Below are 16,299 nucleotides of genomic sequence, written 5' to 3' on the forward strand. Positions count from 1 at the left end.
GCGAGATCTTGATAGCAGACAGGACCAGCCAGAAGACGATCCCGTCCGTTGGTCCTGTCAATCAACATGCGGAGGGGGCGTCTTTAGGATAGGAGGATGCGGCTGCTACCAGCAAGTAGCCGCCCTACTTGCTGGTAGCAAGGTAATTTGCATATTTAAAAAATACGTTTTTAACATAATCTACTGAACCGAAATGATTAATTACAGTATGCATGAAAAAATCGCAGTATATAGGGATTATAACTAACCAAAAAAAAAAAAAAAAACTGTTTAGTGGGGTGACAGAAGCCCTTTAAAACAGTGAGCAATTGAATAGCAGAGGTTGTATGATACACAGCTGTACATCGATCACTTCAGTAAGTAAATCACTGCCTAATCTGTCCCTAACAGCAGCAGCTGCATCCTATCCTTACACTGATCAGAGCAGAGTGACGTGCGGTGCTAGATGACTCCAGCTTAAATAGAGGCTGGGTCACATGCTGCACTGGCCAATCACAGCCATGCCAATAGTAGGCATGGCTGTGATGGCCTCTTGGGGCAAGTAGTATGATGCTTGTTGATTGGCTGCTTTGCAGCCTTTCAAAAAGCGCCGAACACTAAACCCGGACTTTTACGAAACTGTACAGTTTGGGTTCGCTCATCCCTAGTAACAAATCAATTTTTAAAAAAATGGTGGCTGAAAAAAAAAATATTACACTCACCTCATCACTGATGAAGTCACTGCGCATGCCCAGCGTGATCACATGGTAACGACATCACGCTCACTGCAGGTCCTTTGGTGGGTTTTCTTCAATCAAGACAGAAGGTGATGGCCTCTACGTGAGCAAGTGAATGAGGTGAGTAGAATTTTTTTAACCCCTGATTAACTCCTGAATGGGATAGTGTGTGTCACAGATACCGCGATCAGCGTTGAATGCGGCATCTGAGGGGTAAAATGATGGGGCAGTGCGATTGCTGTTCCCCGTCATTGTGTCCGCTCCATACAATGTAAAGCGATTCATCACAAAGTAATTTGTAAAAAATCTAATTTCTTGTTTAAGTTTGGTGTAGCAGCCAAATTGAATTTTTCTAAACGTGCTCATCTCTATTTGTCACCACTTGTTATTTTAGTTTTTATTGCCTGTTTTATCCCGTTTCATTTTCTTATTATGAGTGTGGAAATAATAGGCATTTCAACATGTACATTGTATTGATTTATTTTATAATATGGCAATGTAATTTTACTATTTTTACTGCTCTATTGTTTGTTACCTCCCAAATATATAATAAAAACTTATTGTTAAGAAAATTTATTCCAAATTAAAAGTGCCCTAATTACTCTGAAAAGTGCTGTATGACACTCTGAGGTCTCCTAGTCCTGTATAGAATCCCCTTTGAGCACTTTAAAGGGTGACTAAACGCGGACATGACTAATTTAAGAAAAAATAATACAGACATCATGTAGAACATGACAACCTCTTTCTATCAAAGCTAGAACCAGCCTTGTACCTCACATGGATTTAGAGATCGCCCCATTAATTGTTCTGCTAGATTTATATCAAACTGGTAGCTCAAGGGGATTGTCTTTACTGCTGTAGCTAAGGGGGCGTGTCTCAGCTCTACCTATCACAACTCAAGAGAGAGATAAAGGATGAAACTGAGCATGTGCGGCCATCTCAGTGAACAGGTCAAAGAACTAATAAATAAAAACAAACAGCAGGTGGCGCTATACAGATGCAGTGTATTGAATAGCTCAGTGGCTATGCTAAATGTTTAATTGCACGCAATTACAAAAGTATTCACATCCCGGTGCTGGTTTGAAAACTGTAGCATGTGGTAACAAATAGCCTGTTTAATAACAAACTGCACTGTCAGAATTTAAATTTATAAAACGGTCCAAAAATGATCAAAATTACTTTTTTTCTGTCTTCTGATCTGTAAAATGTTGGCTGCCATTTTGAGTGATTCAGGCAGGACAAATCACAAACATGTCATACTGGCTGAAATCCGAATCTTTTTGAAGATTTGCAACAAATTCAATCTGTGTAGAATCCATTCGCTCATCTCTAGTAACAAGTAATACTTTTGTTTCTTTTTGGCTTTGTTCACTTGGTGGTTTCCTTCTGGCTCCTACTTGCCCAGCTCACCTTGATTAACAGGTCTCATATTCAGAAATCGGGAGAGGCCTGTCTACCAAGCTGAGTCAGGAGGAAACCTGCCCAGTGGACACTTTCCCCCAAATCCGACAATAAATGAGTTTTCTGCTTTATGCAGAAATTTTTGAAATGTCATTCTAAAATGTCTCATTGCTTAACACAGCATGCACTTAGAAGCTCCCCCATTTCCCTTGGGTACCATGTGTAAACAGACCACCACATTCATAGCATCAAGGATGACTGCGGTCGCATGATTTTCTGTAATAGTTTAGCTAGCCTGCAAAAACAGAGCCTCCACAGTTATAGTCTATCATTCTGGTTTGCAAATTCTAAGGGACCAGAGTTATCCACCCTTTATCCCTGTAGAGGCATCATGACCTCGCCGCTAGGCTGAGTTTGCAGAATAGTTGCTCTCTCGTGGAGCACAGAGGTGGAGAGCTAACTGCTAACTGGCGCAGGAGATAATACACAGCGGGTTGAAATACAGCACCTGCCGCTCAGATTGGTCAATCTAGTAGATCCCAAATTAGTCTGCTGACCAAGCCTCCTGACTGACTGGACAGCTGGATCTTCTGACTGTTGGAATGGCTATTTCCTGCTGACTGAAAGACATGGGCTCCGCTCAAGTGTCCACTCCACCTCCCCGGCATCCCCGCTGGCACTGCTGATAAGACTTGTGAGGCAGCAGCTGGCGGAAACAGATGTCACCAGAACATCTGGTGGTAGGTACATTACCAACATTGAGCACATTCAGCAAAGGTGGAACTAAAGGGGATTCTGCTGTATGTGCATCTGCTCTGAACTATTTAAAGGGGTTGTCTCACTTCAGTAAATGGCATTTATCATGTAGAGAAAGTTAATACAAGGCACTTGCTAATGTATTGTGATTGTCCATATTGCCTCCTTTGCTGGCTTTATTCTTTTTCTCATTACATTATATACTGCTCATTTCCAGGTCTTACATCTACCCTGCAGTGGTGGCCTAGGAAAAAGCAATGGCCACTCTGATAGCTGGGACAGTGGGAGTCTACATTGGCTTGTGCTTATTCCTATAGTGTACAAATATGACCACCACTGCTGGATTGTAGGGTGGTCGTAACCCCTGGATACGAGCAGTGTATAATGTGATAAAAGAAAATTATCCAGCCAGCAGATGAGGCAATATGGACAATCACAATACATTAGTAAGTACCTTGTGTTAACTTTCTCTACATGATAAATGCCAATTGCTGAAGTGAGACAACCCGTTAAGCACTGACACAGTAAAGGATGAATTCAGGAAAGTTGCCACATAGGTAAAGTATGAGACTACAGGTACAGCAGTGGGGTGGGGGTGTCTCTATGTGAATGATGCTGTAAGCAATGAGCTATTTTATATGTCTTTACACACCAATGGCATAGCATTTCAGAAATTTTAGCAGAAAGCTTACAACCTCCTTAACACAAGCCATAAACCAGTGTAAAAACTAAAATTTCATTAAAATGCTGTAGAGTAAAACTTAGTGTAATGCAAGGAGGGCACCTGTCACCAAATTATTCTGACCATAGTTATGGCAGCATAGACATGCTAACCGGTTTACCTTTAAATTTCTCAGACTAAATTATATTATCTTGCACAGTAGTTGACTGGTTGATTGTATTTTTACAGTAATAATGAACACTTCATGCACTAACCTGACAGAGGAGCGTAGCAGAACTGCAGTGTAAGGCTCCATTAATAAGCTAATCGCAGACAATATACAAGTCAAACTCATTTACTGTATTTGAATTGCATTCAAATAATTTCAAGCACTGTGTAAAATAAGTTGCACTTCCACTTGACATTTAATTAAAGGATAAATGAGATTATGTTTGCCTTTCCTGTTCTCAGTTGTCACAGATACCAACTTGATTAAACAAACATAGTATTTTTGGCAAGAAGGCAAAAATGAAAAAGATACGTACGTTAATTTTTTCCCAAACCCTGGCCAGACCAGCAAGCATAGCGTCCTTCTTGGTGTCACTTTGATTTCGGAATAAAGGCACTGAGGGAAGGCCAGCACAAATGCAAACACCCAGATACTTCCAATGACCACTTTTGTTGAAGTAGCAGATAGACGTGGCTTCAAAGGATTAATAATCGCCATATATCTATAATACAAGCATATTAAAATTAAATCATAATGTCAAAATCATAGAATAATACAAACAACAGGTTCTGTTTAGAGAAAAGGAAATACCATCTATGCTTCCAATGTACAAAAACACATTCACCTCAGTATCTGTGTCCCAGTTACCTGATAATAATTTTCCCACGTATGGTGCTTTTATATCATGGTAAGCAGCCTGTTGCCACAAGCTAACATAATAGTTTGCCATGTACTGTGCCATCTGCAGGAAGAGCCAGCTGTAAAATACAGTCAGGCTTCCACTGCAATGGTTGGGTTCAGAGGTTGCTCGGATCCTGACCATCTAACCCATTCCATGCAGCAGCCAATAGAAACTTCTCGTACAGTCTCTCAAACTACTCCCTTCAATGCGATTGCAGGGTGCCAATGGTTGCAATGGCAGCCAGTTGCTTTAACAATGAATAGCCTCCTGGTTTGCCAAGTATGAAAGCCTTTTAACCCCTGTGGGACTAATAAATAATGTAAAAAAAAAGTTTTACAACTCAAAAAGCCCCCCTCCCCCCAAAAAAAAGCAATAAATAAATTAAATGCAATTTTTCACAGTAAAAAACATTTAATAAAAAAATATAAATCAACAATTATTTGTAAGCCTACTTTCATACTTGCATTGTAGGTTACCTACTTGCATTGTAGGATACCGGTATTTAGATCCGGCAGAGGATCTCAATGCCGGGGGAAAAAAATGTTTCTGTTTAGTCCTCATGCATTCTGAATGGAAAGAGATCCGTTCAGGATGCATCAGGATGTCTTCAGTTCCGTCGGCATTCCGTTTTGTGACCAGACACAAAACCGCTGCAAGTTGTGGTTTTATGTCCGTTCATAAAAACGTAAAAAAAAACAAAAAACGCATCTGTCACTGAAAACAATGTAAGTCAAAGATGACTGATTCTTTTTTTTAGGAGCCTTGATTTTAAAGGTATTTAGTGACAGATTTTTTGATTTCACACAACCACATCCTAACGGAACAGATGCATCCTGGTGTGCAAAATCAAAACGGAGCCGTTTAATTGCGGTATCCTCTTCAGGATTTCAATACTGGAATTAACAACACAAGTGTGAAAGTAGCCTTATTGCTGTGTCTGTAACAACCCATATTATAAAAACAAGTGCATCAGTTCTCCAGCACGGTTAACACTAGTAATGGACGAACATAGGCGGGAACGATTCGAGAACACCATCGCGCGAACGCGATAAAATGTTTGCGAACCGCAAGTTCGCGGCGGGCCCCATTTACTTTAATGGCAGGCAAACCTGAAAAACCTTCAGGTCATATTTGCAGCCACCAAACACTTACTAGAAGTGCACAAATCATCCCACAACATGGACAGTGACATATCACAGGGGGATAAATGGCAAAAATTCCCACCAAAAATATGTATTTTAATTAGGGGCCATTTTTATGCGTTTTAAAGGGAAATTCTCAGAAATGTGCCCTGCTGGAGCCTAGAATTTTTTTATTTTAGGCCCCAAACATTAAGCATTCACCTGACAGAAAAGAACAAGTGATTATGTGGCTGGAGGTATATTAGACGGTCATTAGATATCAATTTTACTGCAGGCCAGTACAAATAGATGTCGAATACATGTTTAAAATAACAAAAAATATAAAATTTGATTAAAAACATAGCTAACGAAATCCCCTCTCTTGGAAAACAAAAAACAAATAATAATAGTTGAAATTCGAAAACACGTGGTCTTCGTCAACAGGTGTTGAATTCCTCCGAGGTCCGAAACATTAGGCATTTACCGGACAGAAAAGAACAAGTAATTATGTGGCCGGAGGTATATTAGACGGTCAATGGATATCAATTTTACTGCAGGCCAGTGGACTACAGGCCCCAAAAATTATTCATTCCCCGTACAGAATAGCACAATTGATAATGTGGCTGGGGGTAAATTAAGCGGTCACCGTATAACAATTTTACTGCTGGACAGTTTGATTACAGGCCCCAAAGATTATGCATTCACCGTACATAAATGATCAAGTGATTATGTGGCTGGAGGTATATTAGACGGCCATTCAATATCAATTTTACTTCAGGCCAGAGTAGTACAGGCCCCAAACATTAGGCATTAACCGGACAGAAAAGAACAAGTAATTATGTGGCTGGAGGTATATTAGATGGTCATTAGATATAAATTTTACTGCCAGCCAGTACAAATAGAGGTCAAATATATATGTCTAAAAGAACAAAAAATATAAAATTGGATTAAAAACATGGCTAACAAAATCCCCCCTCTTGAAAAAATCCCAAATGATAATAGTTGAAATTCGATAACACATGGTCGTCACAGGTGTTGAATTCCTCCGAGGTCCCAAACATTAGGCATTCACAGGACAGAAAATACCTTTTTGTCACGGAACCATGAACCAGACGTACAACAAGAGATAAGTGAAAATAAGAAGGCTTTATTAAAAATAAAGCTGTAAAGCAAAAGTCCAAACGGATGGTGAAACCGAGCAGAGTCTTTGCGAAGCCAGAGGTCAGGAACCAGCAGGGTAGTCAGACGAAGCCAGGATCAGGAACCAGCAGGGTAGTCAGACGAAGCCAGGATCAGGAACCAGCAGGGTAGTCAGACGAGGCCAGGATCAGGAACCAGAAGCAGCAGCAGTCTTAGAAGCATGTGAACACAAGAGGACCAAGCAAGGAACTGAAGCCACAGACCTCCTATATATATGAGCTAGGCATCCAGCTCCTCCCAGGGGAAGGAGGAGCCGCAGGGTGGAAGGCTACAAGAAACCCAGGACCCAAGATGGCCGCCAGCACATGTCAAACGAAGGAGAGCAGCAAGCAGGTAAGACCATGACAGTACCTCCCCCTCAAGGGCCCCTCCTCCGCGAAGCACAAAACGGTTTCTGAGGGAAGCGTGCGTGGAAGGCTCGGAGCAAGGCAGGAGCATGGACATCTGCGGAGGGAACCCAGGAACGCTCCTCTGGACCATAACCACGCCAATGGACCAAAAACTGCAACCGACCGCGGACCAGGCGTGAGTCCAGGATATTGCTCACCTCATATTCCTCACGATTGCCCACTTGGACCGGACGAGGCCGAGGAACCGAGGAAGTGAAACGATTACACACCAGTGGCTTCAACAGGGAGACATGAAACACATTGGAGATCCGCATGCCAGGAGGAAGCGCAAGGGCATAGGCTACCGGGTTTACCCTGCGAAGCACTCGGAAGGGACCAACAAAGCGAGGCGCCAGCTTGGGAGTGGGCACTCGAAGGTTGAGGTTGCGGGTGGACAACCATACACGGTCTCCGACCTGGTAGGAAGGAGCAGGCGCTCGTCTGCGATCAGCCTGGAATCTCTGGCGCTGCGCAGAGACCTCAAGGGACTTCTGGATCTGTACCCAAGAAGCACGTAGGACGGAAAGGTGATCCTCCACAGCCGGAATATCCTGGGGAGAGAATACCTCCGGTAACACGGCAGGTTGGAACCCATAATTGGCCATGAAGGGAGACGTCCCAGAGGAAGAGTTCACCGCCGTGTTCCTGGCAAACTCAGCCCAAGGCAGGAGGTCAACCCAATTGTCTTGGTGATCGGAGACATAGCAACGAAGGAATTGCTCCAAGGCCTGATTGGATCGTTCTGCGGCCCCATTGGACTGAGGGTGGTAGGCCGAGGAGAAGGAGAGATGAATCCCCAACTGGGAGCAAAAGGCGCGCCAGAACCTGGACACAAACTGACTCCCCCGATCCGACACAATCTCCTTAGGCAAACCGTGCAACCGGAAGACCTCCCTGGCAAAAATCGTGGCCAACTCTTGTGCAGAGGGTAACTTCTTGAGAGGAACACAGTGGCACATTTTGGAAAACCGATCCACAATCATGAGAATGACCGTATGGCCTCGGGATGCAGGGAGGTCCACAATGAAATCCATCCCCAGGTGTGACCATGGGCGCTCCCCGGTGGCTATGGGTTGCAGAAGGCCCAACGGAAGGTGCCGAGGGGACTTACTCTGGGCACAAACGGAGCATGCCGCTACATATGCGGCGATGTCGGAACGTAGGGAAGGCCACCAGAACAGACGTGAAACAGCCCAGGACAGCTGATTCTTTCCAGGATGCCCCGCGGTCTTGGAGTTATGGTAGGTTCGCAACAACCGAGTGCGCAACTCCTCAGGCACAAAACATCTGCCGTTGGGTCTCCCAGAGGGAGCACCAGATTGAGCCGCCAAAATCTGCTCACCCAGGGGAGAGGTCAGGCTGGTGCGAATGGCGGCCAGGATCTGATTCGGAGGTATGACCGAAGTCGGAATCGACTCCTCCCTGGACAGCTCGGAGTACTGCCGTGATAAGGCATCCGCCCTGATGTTCTTGGAACCGGGTAGGTAGGAGACCACGTAATTAAAACGTGACAAGAACAGAGCCCATCTGGCCTGACGTGGTGTCAATCTCTTGGCCTCAGAAAGGTAGGTCAGATTCTTGTGGTCCGTCAGGATGAGAACCGGAACCACCGAACCCTCGAGCAAGTGCCTCCATTCTTTAAGGGCCTGCACGATGGCCAATAACTCCCTGTCACCAATCTGATAGTTGCACTCCGCGGAAGACAGTTTCCGGGAGTAAAACCCACAAGGAAGCAGAGGACCCTCTGGTGTTCTACGCTGAGACAGAAGGGCGCCTACTCCCGTCTCAGACGCGTCCACCTCGAGGACAAAGGGCAACCCAGGGTTGGGATGCGACAGAATCGGAGCCGACACAAAGGCGGACTTTAGGGCCTCAAAAGCTCGGATGGCCTCGAGCGGCCAGACCTGGGAATTACTGCCCTTCCTGGTCAGATCCGTGAGAGGCTTGGCCAGCATGGAAAAGTCCCTGATGAACTTCCGATAATAATTGGCGAAGCCCAAAAAGCGCTGCAGGGAACGAAGACCACTGGGCTGGGGCCACTGTAAGACAGCCGAAACCTTCTCAGGATCCATGGAGAACCCCTCAGCGGAAATGATGTAACCTAAGAAGGTTACCTGGGATCGGTGAAATTCGCATTTCTCAAGCTTACCGAACAGCTTGTTCTCTCGTAACCGTTGCAACACTCGTCTGACATCCAGAATGTGGGCCTCCATGGATTCAGAATATACCAAGATGTCATCCAAATAGACTACCACACACTGCTGCAACAGGTCACGGAAAACATCGTTGATGAATTCCTGAAAGACTGCGGGCGCATTGCACAACCCAAAGGGCATAACCAAGGATTCGTAATGACCGGTCCTGGTGTTAAACGCGGTCTTCCACTCATCGCCCGCCTTGATCCTTACCAGGTTATATGCCGCCCTCAGGTCGAGTTTGGTAAAGACCGTGGCCCCTTTAAGGCGATCGAACAGCTCGGAGATCAAGGGTATCGGGTAAGCGTTCTTGATCGTGATGCGATTGAGACCCCTGTAATCGATGCAAGGCCTCAACTCACCGCCCTTCTTTTTCACAAAGAAAAATCCAGCCCCTGCCGGGGACGAAGATTTGCGAATGTGTCCGCGTGAAAGCGCCTCCCTCACGTACTCCTCCATGGCCTCATTCTCCGCTACCGACAGTGGATAGACTTTGCCACGAGGAGGAACGGCACCAGATTGTAACTCTATGGCACAATCGTATGGGCGGTGCGGAGGTAGGGCAACCGCGCGCACCTTATCGAATACATCCCGGTACTCCTCGTATTCAGGAGGCAACAGAGAGTCCGAGGAAGTACACAGCAACTTGACAGACCCATGGATGCAACTAGCCCCACACTGCGGTGACCACGAGAGGATCTCGACCGATCTCCAATCGAAAGTCGGATTATGCTTCTGGAGCCAGGGGTACCCCAAGACCACCGAGTAGTGTGGAGACGAAATAACCTGGAGGCAGACCGACTCTCTGTGAACGGCACCAATGGCTATTCCCACTGGAAGGGTCTCATGAGTCACGTGTGGCGGCAGAAGGGGTCTGCCGTCTATCGCCTCAAGAGCCAGTGGGGAACCTCGAGCCTGCAGAGGAATGGAATTGGCGGCAGCGAACACACTATCAATGAACAAACCACCAGCACCAGAGTCCACCAACGCCTGGGTCGTCACCGAGCCCCCGACCCAGGAAAGGACAACAGTGATCAGTGGTTTGTCAACACGGGAAACCGGGGACGAGGAGACTCCACCCAAGATCTGCCCCCGACAGGATCTCAGGGTACGAGCGTTTCCCGGACGGTTCGGACATGCCAACCGAAAATGCCCACCGAGACCACAGTACATGCATCGGCCCTCGCGTCTCCGGAGTGCCCTCTCCCCCTCGGACAGGCGAGCAAACCCCAGCTGCATGGGTTCACCCCCAGACAAGTCATCCCCAGGAGGCGTGGGAGGAGAGGGAGGCACGGGTGGGACAGCAAACGTAGGCACCAATCTGTTAGAAGACCTCCGCAGGTTCTCCTTAAAGGAAGGTCTCTCCCTGAGTCTGGTGTCAATCAAAATCAGGAAAGAAATAAGAGACTCGAGCTCAACTGGTAGGTCCTTAGCTGCAACCTCATCCTTCAAGGCATCCGAGAGACCATGAGAGAAAGCAGCGACCAGAGCCTCATTATTCCAGCCCACCTCTGCTGCCAGGGTACGAAACTCAATGGCGTATTCAGCTACGGATCGTGAACCCTGTCTGATGGACATAAGGAGCTTCGCAGCAGAGGCAGCACGAGCCGGCACATCGAATACCTTCCGAAGAGAAGCAACAAAACCGGAAAACTCGGCAACCACCGGATTGTTGTTCTCCCATAAAGGGCTGGCCCAGGCCAAGGCCTTGTCCGAGAGCAGCGAGATCAAGAAGCCCACCTTTGATCTCTCAGTAGGAAAGGCATGTGGCAGCAACTCGAAATAAATGCCCACCTGGTTAAGGAAACCTCGGCACTGAGTTGGCTCTCCCCCAAAGCGCTGTGGAAGAGGGGCAGAACCGGTCATACCCCGAAACACCGCAGGCGCAACAACAGGTGTCGGGGTAGACTCTGGCGCAACAACCGGAGCGGCAGTAGGAGCGAGCCCAGGAGCGACAACCGACCCATCGGCAACGGGAGCGAAATGAGCCGTGCGTTCAAGCAGGGTTTGCAACGCCACAGCGAACCGACCCAACAGGTGATCCTGCTGATCAAGTCTGGCAACCAGCGTGGGTAGCGAGGATGGCCCTGTACCGTCAGAATTCATGGCTTGGTCCTAATGTCACGGAACCATGAACCAGACGTACAACAAGAGATAAGTGAAAATAAGAAGGCTTTATTAAAAATAAAGCTGTAAAGCAAAAGTCCAAACGGATGGTGAAACCGAGCAGAGTCTTTGCGAAGCCAGAGGTCAGGAACCAGAAGGGTAGTCAGACGAAGCCAGGATCAGGAACCAGCAGGGTAGTCAGACGAAGCCAGGATCAGGAACCAGCAGGGTAGTCAGACGAAGCCAGGATCAGGAACCAGCAGGGTAGTCAGACGAGGCCAGGATCAGGAACCAGAAGCAGCAGCAGTCTTAGAAGCATGTGAACACAAGAGGACCAAGCAAGGAACTGAAGCCACAGACCTCCTATATATATGAGCTAGGCATCCAGCTCCTCCCAGGGGAAGGAGGAGCCGCAGGGTGGAAGGCTACAAGAAACCCAGGACCCAAGATGGCCGCCAGCACATGTCAAACGAAGGAGAGCAGCAAGCAGGTAAGACCATGACACTTTTATGCCGCTGTTTTTACCTAAGACAGGGACCATTATTTTTTCTGGGTGGTGGCGATATTTGTGGGCTGTCATGAGGAAAATAAATTAAATGTGGTTGTCACAGGTGTTGAATTTCTCAGAGATCCATGCCTCATTCATTTTTAGAAATGTGAGGTAATCCACATGTGCGCTTATCAGTCACGGTCCCCACTGCTGCGCTGAACGTCCTTTCGGACAGGACAGTCGACGAGGGGCAAGCCAAGAGTTCCATGGCAAATTGTGTCAGGTCTGGCCACAGGTCAAGCCTGCACACCCAGTAGTTCAGGGGTTCCTCGCTTCTCAGAGCGTCCACATCGGCCGTTAACACGATCTAGTCAGACATCGGTTGGTCTAGGCGTTCCCTGAGGCGGGATCCAGAGGGCAGCTGTCAATGTGTTGGCTGCAAGAATGATCTCATATCCGAAGTGACCAACACATCTTTGAACCGCCCTCTTCTTGCATGCACTGTAGGATTGATACTCGCAACTGTTCCTATGTGGGTGGAAATTCCTCTGCCAGCGCCCGCAAGGCCTTGAAATACTGCATTCTGACATCCCTCTGTGATGCTCTTAACATGTCCGTCATTTTGTGTTTGTACCAGGGTCTAAGTACGTTGCCACTCAGTACTGGTCCTTGCCCTTTATGCTTTTTATATGGGGGTCCCTCTTCAAACACTGTAGCATGAAGGCCCCCATTTGCACTAAATTGGAAGCGGTGGAGCGGCCTGGCTCCTGCTCATCGCCCAGGAGAATGTATTCCTCGGTCTCCTCCCCCCATCCACAGACAACACCAGGGATCCCCGAAAAGTTTAAAGCCTGCTCTTCTTGCTCCCCCTCCCCCCCAGGCACCATCATCCTCTGACTCCTCTTCAGACTCCTGCTGATTTGTCTCAGATGGAGTAAGCCCCCCTGGGAATTCATTCAGCATTGCGACTTCCTCATCTTCCTGCTCCTGCTCCTCGACGGCTTGATCAATGACACAACGCAATGCACATTCCAGAAAGAAGGCGTAAGGTACTATTTCACTAATGGCACCCTGGCTGTGACTGACCAGTTTGGTGATCTCATCAAATGGCTGCAGAAGTCTGCATGCGTTGTGCATGAGCAGCCACTGGCGTGTTGATAAAAACCCAAACTCCCCAGAACCTGTACTGCCGCAGAGTTTGTACATGTAGTCGTTAATGGCTCGTTTCTGCTGGAGAAGCCTATCAAGCATATACAAGGTGGAGTTCCAGCGCGTCGGGCAGTCACAAATCAGATGTCTGATGGGCAAGTGGTGTCACCGCTGAACGTTAGCAAGGCGAGCCATGGACGTGTAAGATCTTCTAAAATGGCCAGAGATTTTCCTGGCCTGCCACAAGACATCTTGGACCCCGGGGTATTTGGCAACTAATCGCTGCACAACTAAGTTAAGGACATGTGCCATGCACGGCACGTGTGTCATTGTGCCCTGTTTCAGTGTGCTCAGCAGATTGGCACCATTGTCGCACACCAGTTTACCAACTGTCAAATTGAGCGGGTCAGCCACTGATCGGCCTGTGACTGCAGAGCTGAAAGCAGTGCAGGACTCTTGGCTTCCAGACACAACAGCCGCAGCACAGCATGGCAACGTTTCACCTGGCACGTCAAATAGGTTCTAGAGGGGTGCAGCGGAAGAGGCGGTAGCAGTGGAAAAGGTGGAGTCAGCCGACGAGGAGACGGAGGATGGAGTAGGAGGAGGAGAAGAAGAGGCAGGCCTGCATGCAATCCGTGGCGGTAACACCAAATCCCAACAGGTGCCACAGGTTACATGCTTGACGGCCGTCAGAAGGTTCACCCAGTGGGCAGTAAAAGTTATGTACCTTCCCTGGCTGTGTTTGCTAGAACACGTGTCTGTAATCGGATGTATCTTGGCACCGACACTGTGTGCCAGAGATATATTAACTTGCCACTGAACGTGGCCATATAGCTCTGGGATGCCGTTCTGGGAGAAATATTTTCTTCCGGGGACCTTCCATTACGGTGTGCCAATGGCCACCAGTTTTCTAAAGGCCTCCGAGTCCACCAATTTATATGGCAGTAGAAGGCGGGCTAGCAGTTCCAGTGGTCAGCCGTTCGGCAAGAGGATTATCTGGCGTCATATTTTTTTACGCTCGAACATATAGGCCACGGAAGCCTGCCCTGTGCCAGATGAACGCGATGATGGCACGGTGGAAGGTAACATAGTAACATAGTACATAAGGCCGAAAAAAGACATTTGTCCATCCAGTTCGGCCTGTTATCCTGCAAGTTGATCCAGAGGAAGGCAAAAAAAAAAACCTGTGAGGTAGAAGCCAATTTTCCCCACTTTAGGGTGGAGTGGAGGACAAATGGGAGGAGAGAGGAGAAGGAGAAGAGGCAGGACATGGAGCGCTGGGAGTGTGGCTTTGTGGGTTCTGACAACGATGCTCCCACTGGGGGCGGCCAGGTGCCTTCTTAAGGCAGTCATCCCTAGGTGAGTGTTTGGGCTTACCACTACTTTTGCGTTGACGGCACAGGTTGCAGATGGCAACACTATTATCAGCAGCTGACAAGTAAAAAAAAAAGCCCACACTGCGGAGCCATATGCCGGAGTCCTGGGAGCGCAAGATGTGACCATGCATGGTGGATGGCTCGCTTCAGATACATTAGCAGTCTGCTTTTTGTCTCCTGTGCACTGTGAATTCTGCCTGCTTCTCCTCCTTCTCCTCCCTATCTGCTGCTCCGTTTTTCCCTCTGAACTCCCCTCCTCTTCCTCTCTTGTAGGCACCCACGTGACGTTCATCGACACGTCATCATCGTCACCATCGTCACCATCGTCACCTTTACCACTGACATTAAAGATCTCGGAGTAGGCAGCAACAGCGGGGAACACCATCATTTGGCTGATCTGGGTACTGTCGTCAGACCTTTGGGTGGCGGCCGTTGCTACCTCATCTTTCTCATCCGATGCCAAGAATGGCTGCGCATCAGTAAGGTCTGGGAATTGATTGGAAAATAATTCCTCGAGTGGAGGGGCTATGGTGGTGGTGGTGATGTCTTTGGTGGTGCACATAGCATAGAGTGCGGAGGGTGCAGATACAGAGGATGAAGAGGGTGCGGAAGCGGAAGGCTGAGTGAGCCACTCAGTCAACTCTGGTAGTCTTTGACGTAATCGCACGCACCTTCTCCAACTTCCCACTTAGGCTCCGGCCTGGTACACCTGCCCAACCCCTACCACCTCTGAGGAATGGCCGGACTCTGCCTCCACCTGTCATTTTCAAAGTGACCCTGTGCCAAAGTCCCTATAGAAGAGAAGTATTTGTTAAAGCAGGTATATTGAACTGCTTAATTATTATTTGCTGGAGCAGGTATATCAAACCCCTTAATCAGTTTTTTTGGGAGGGCAACTGGTATACCACACCAGTTAAAATTATTTGTCACTCTTTATAGCTGGAGGATCTCAGCAGAACCACACACAATTCTTGCAAATTACAAATGTACTATACGGAAATTATATTATAGGTATATCACACCTATGCCTCATTCAGTTTTTTTGGGGGGCAACTGGTATATCACACCAGTTGAAATTATTTGTTACAATAGCGTTTGTCCCTCTGTATAGCTGGGGTATCTCAGCAGAACCGCACACAATTCTTGAAAATTGCAATTGTACTATATGGAAATTATATTATAGGTATATCACACCCCTGCCTCAATCAGTCTTTTGGGGGGCAACTGGTATATCACACCAGTTGAAATTATTTGTTCCAATAGTGTTTGTCTCTCTGTATAGCTGCGATATCTCAGCAAAACCGCACACAACTCCTGCAAATTACAAATGCACTATATGGAAAGTATATTCTAGGTATATCACACCCCTGCCTCAATCTTATTTTTTGGGGGGCAAATGTTATATTACCCCAGTTGCAAATATTTGTTCCAATAGCGTTTTTCCCTCTGCATAGCTGGGATATCTCAGCAGAACCGCACACAACTCCTGCAAATGATAAATGTACTATATGGAAATTACAGTATATTATAGGTATATCACATCCCTGCCTCAATCAGTTTTTTTGGGGGGGCAACTGGTATATCACACCAGTTGAAATTATTTGTTCCAATATCGTTTGTCCCTCTATATAGCTGGGGTATCTCAGCAGAACCGCACACAACTCTTGCAAATTACAAATGCACTATACGGAAAGTATATTCTAGGTATATTAGACCCCTGCCTCAATCATTTTTTTTGGGGGGCCAATGTTATATTACACCAGTTGCAATTATTTGTTCCAATAGCATTTGTCTCTCTGTATAGCTGGGGTATCTCAGCAGAACCGCA

The 16,299-nt window shown here is 47.2% G+C and overlaps 1 protein-coding gene across 1 annotated transcript in view; it reads right to left on the minus strand.

Moving 5' to 3' along the window:
• Positions 1–16,299, minus strand: part of TACR3 (tachykinin receptor 3) — a 390,525-nt gene that overhangs the window by 235,798 nt on the left and 138,428 nt on the right. Inside the window, exon 2 of the mRNA XM_040420490.1 lies at positions 4,080–4,265. Coding sequence (XP_040276424.1) covers positions 4,080–4,265 — 186 coding nt within the window. The remainder of the gene's footprint in view (positions 1–4,079; positions 4,266–16,299) is intronic.

This window comes from Bufo bufo, chromosome 2 (genome assembly GCF_905171765.1).
Source record: "Bufo bufo chromosome 2, aBufBuf1.1, whole genome shotgun sequence".
Lineage (NCBI taxonomy): Eukaryota > Metazoa > Chordata > Amphibia > Anura > Bufonidae > Bufo > Bufo bufo.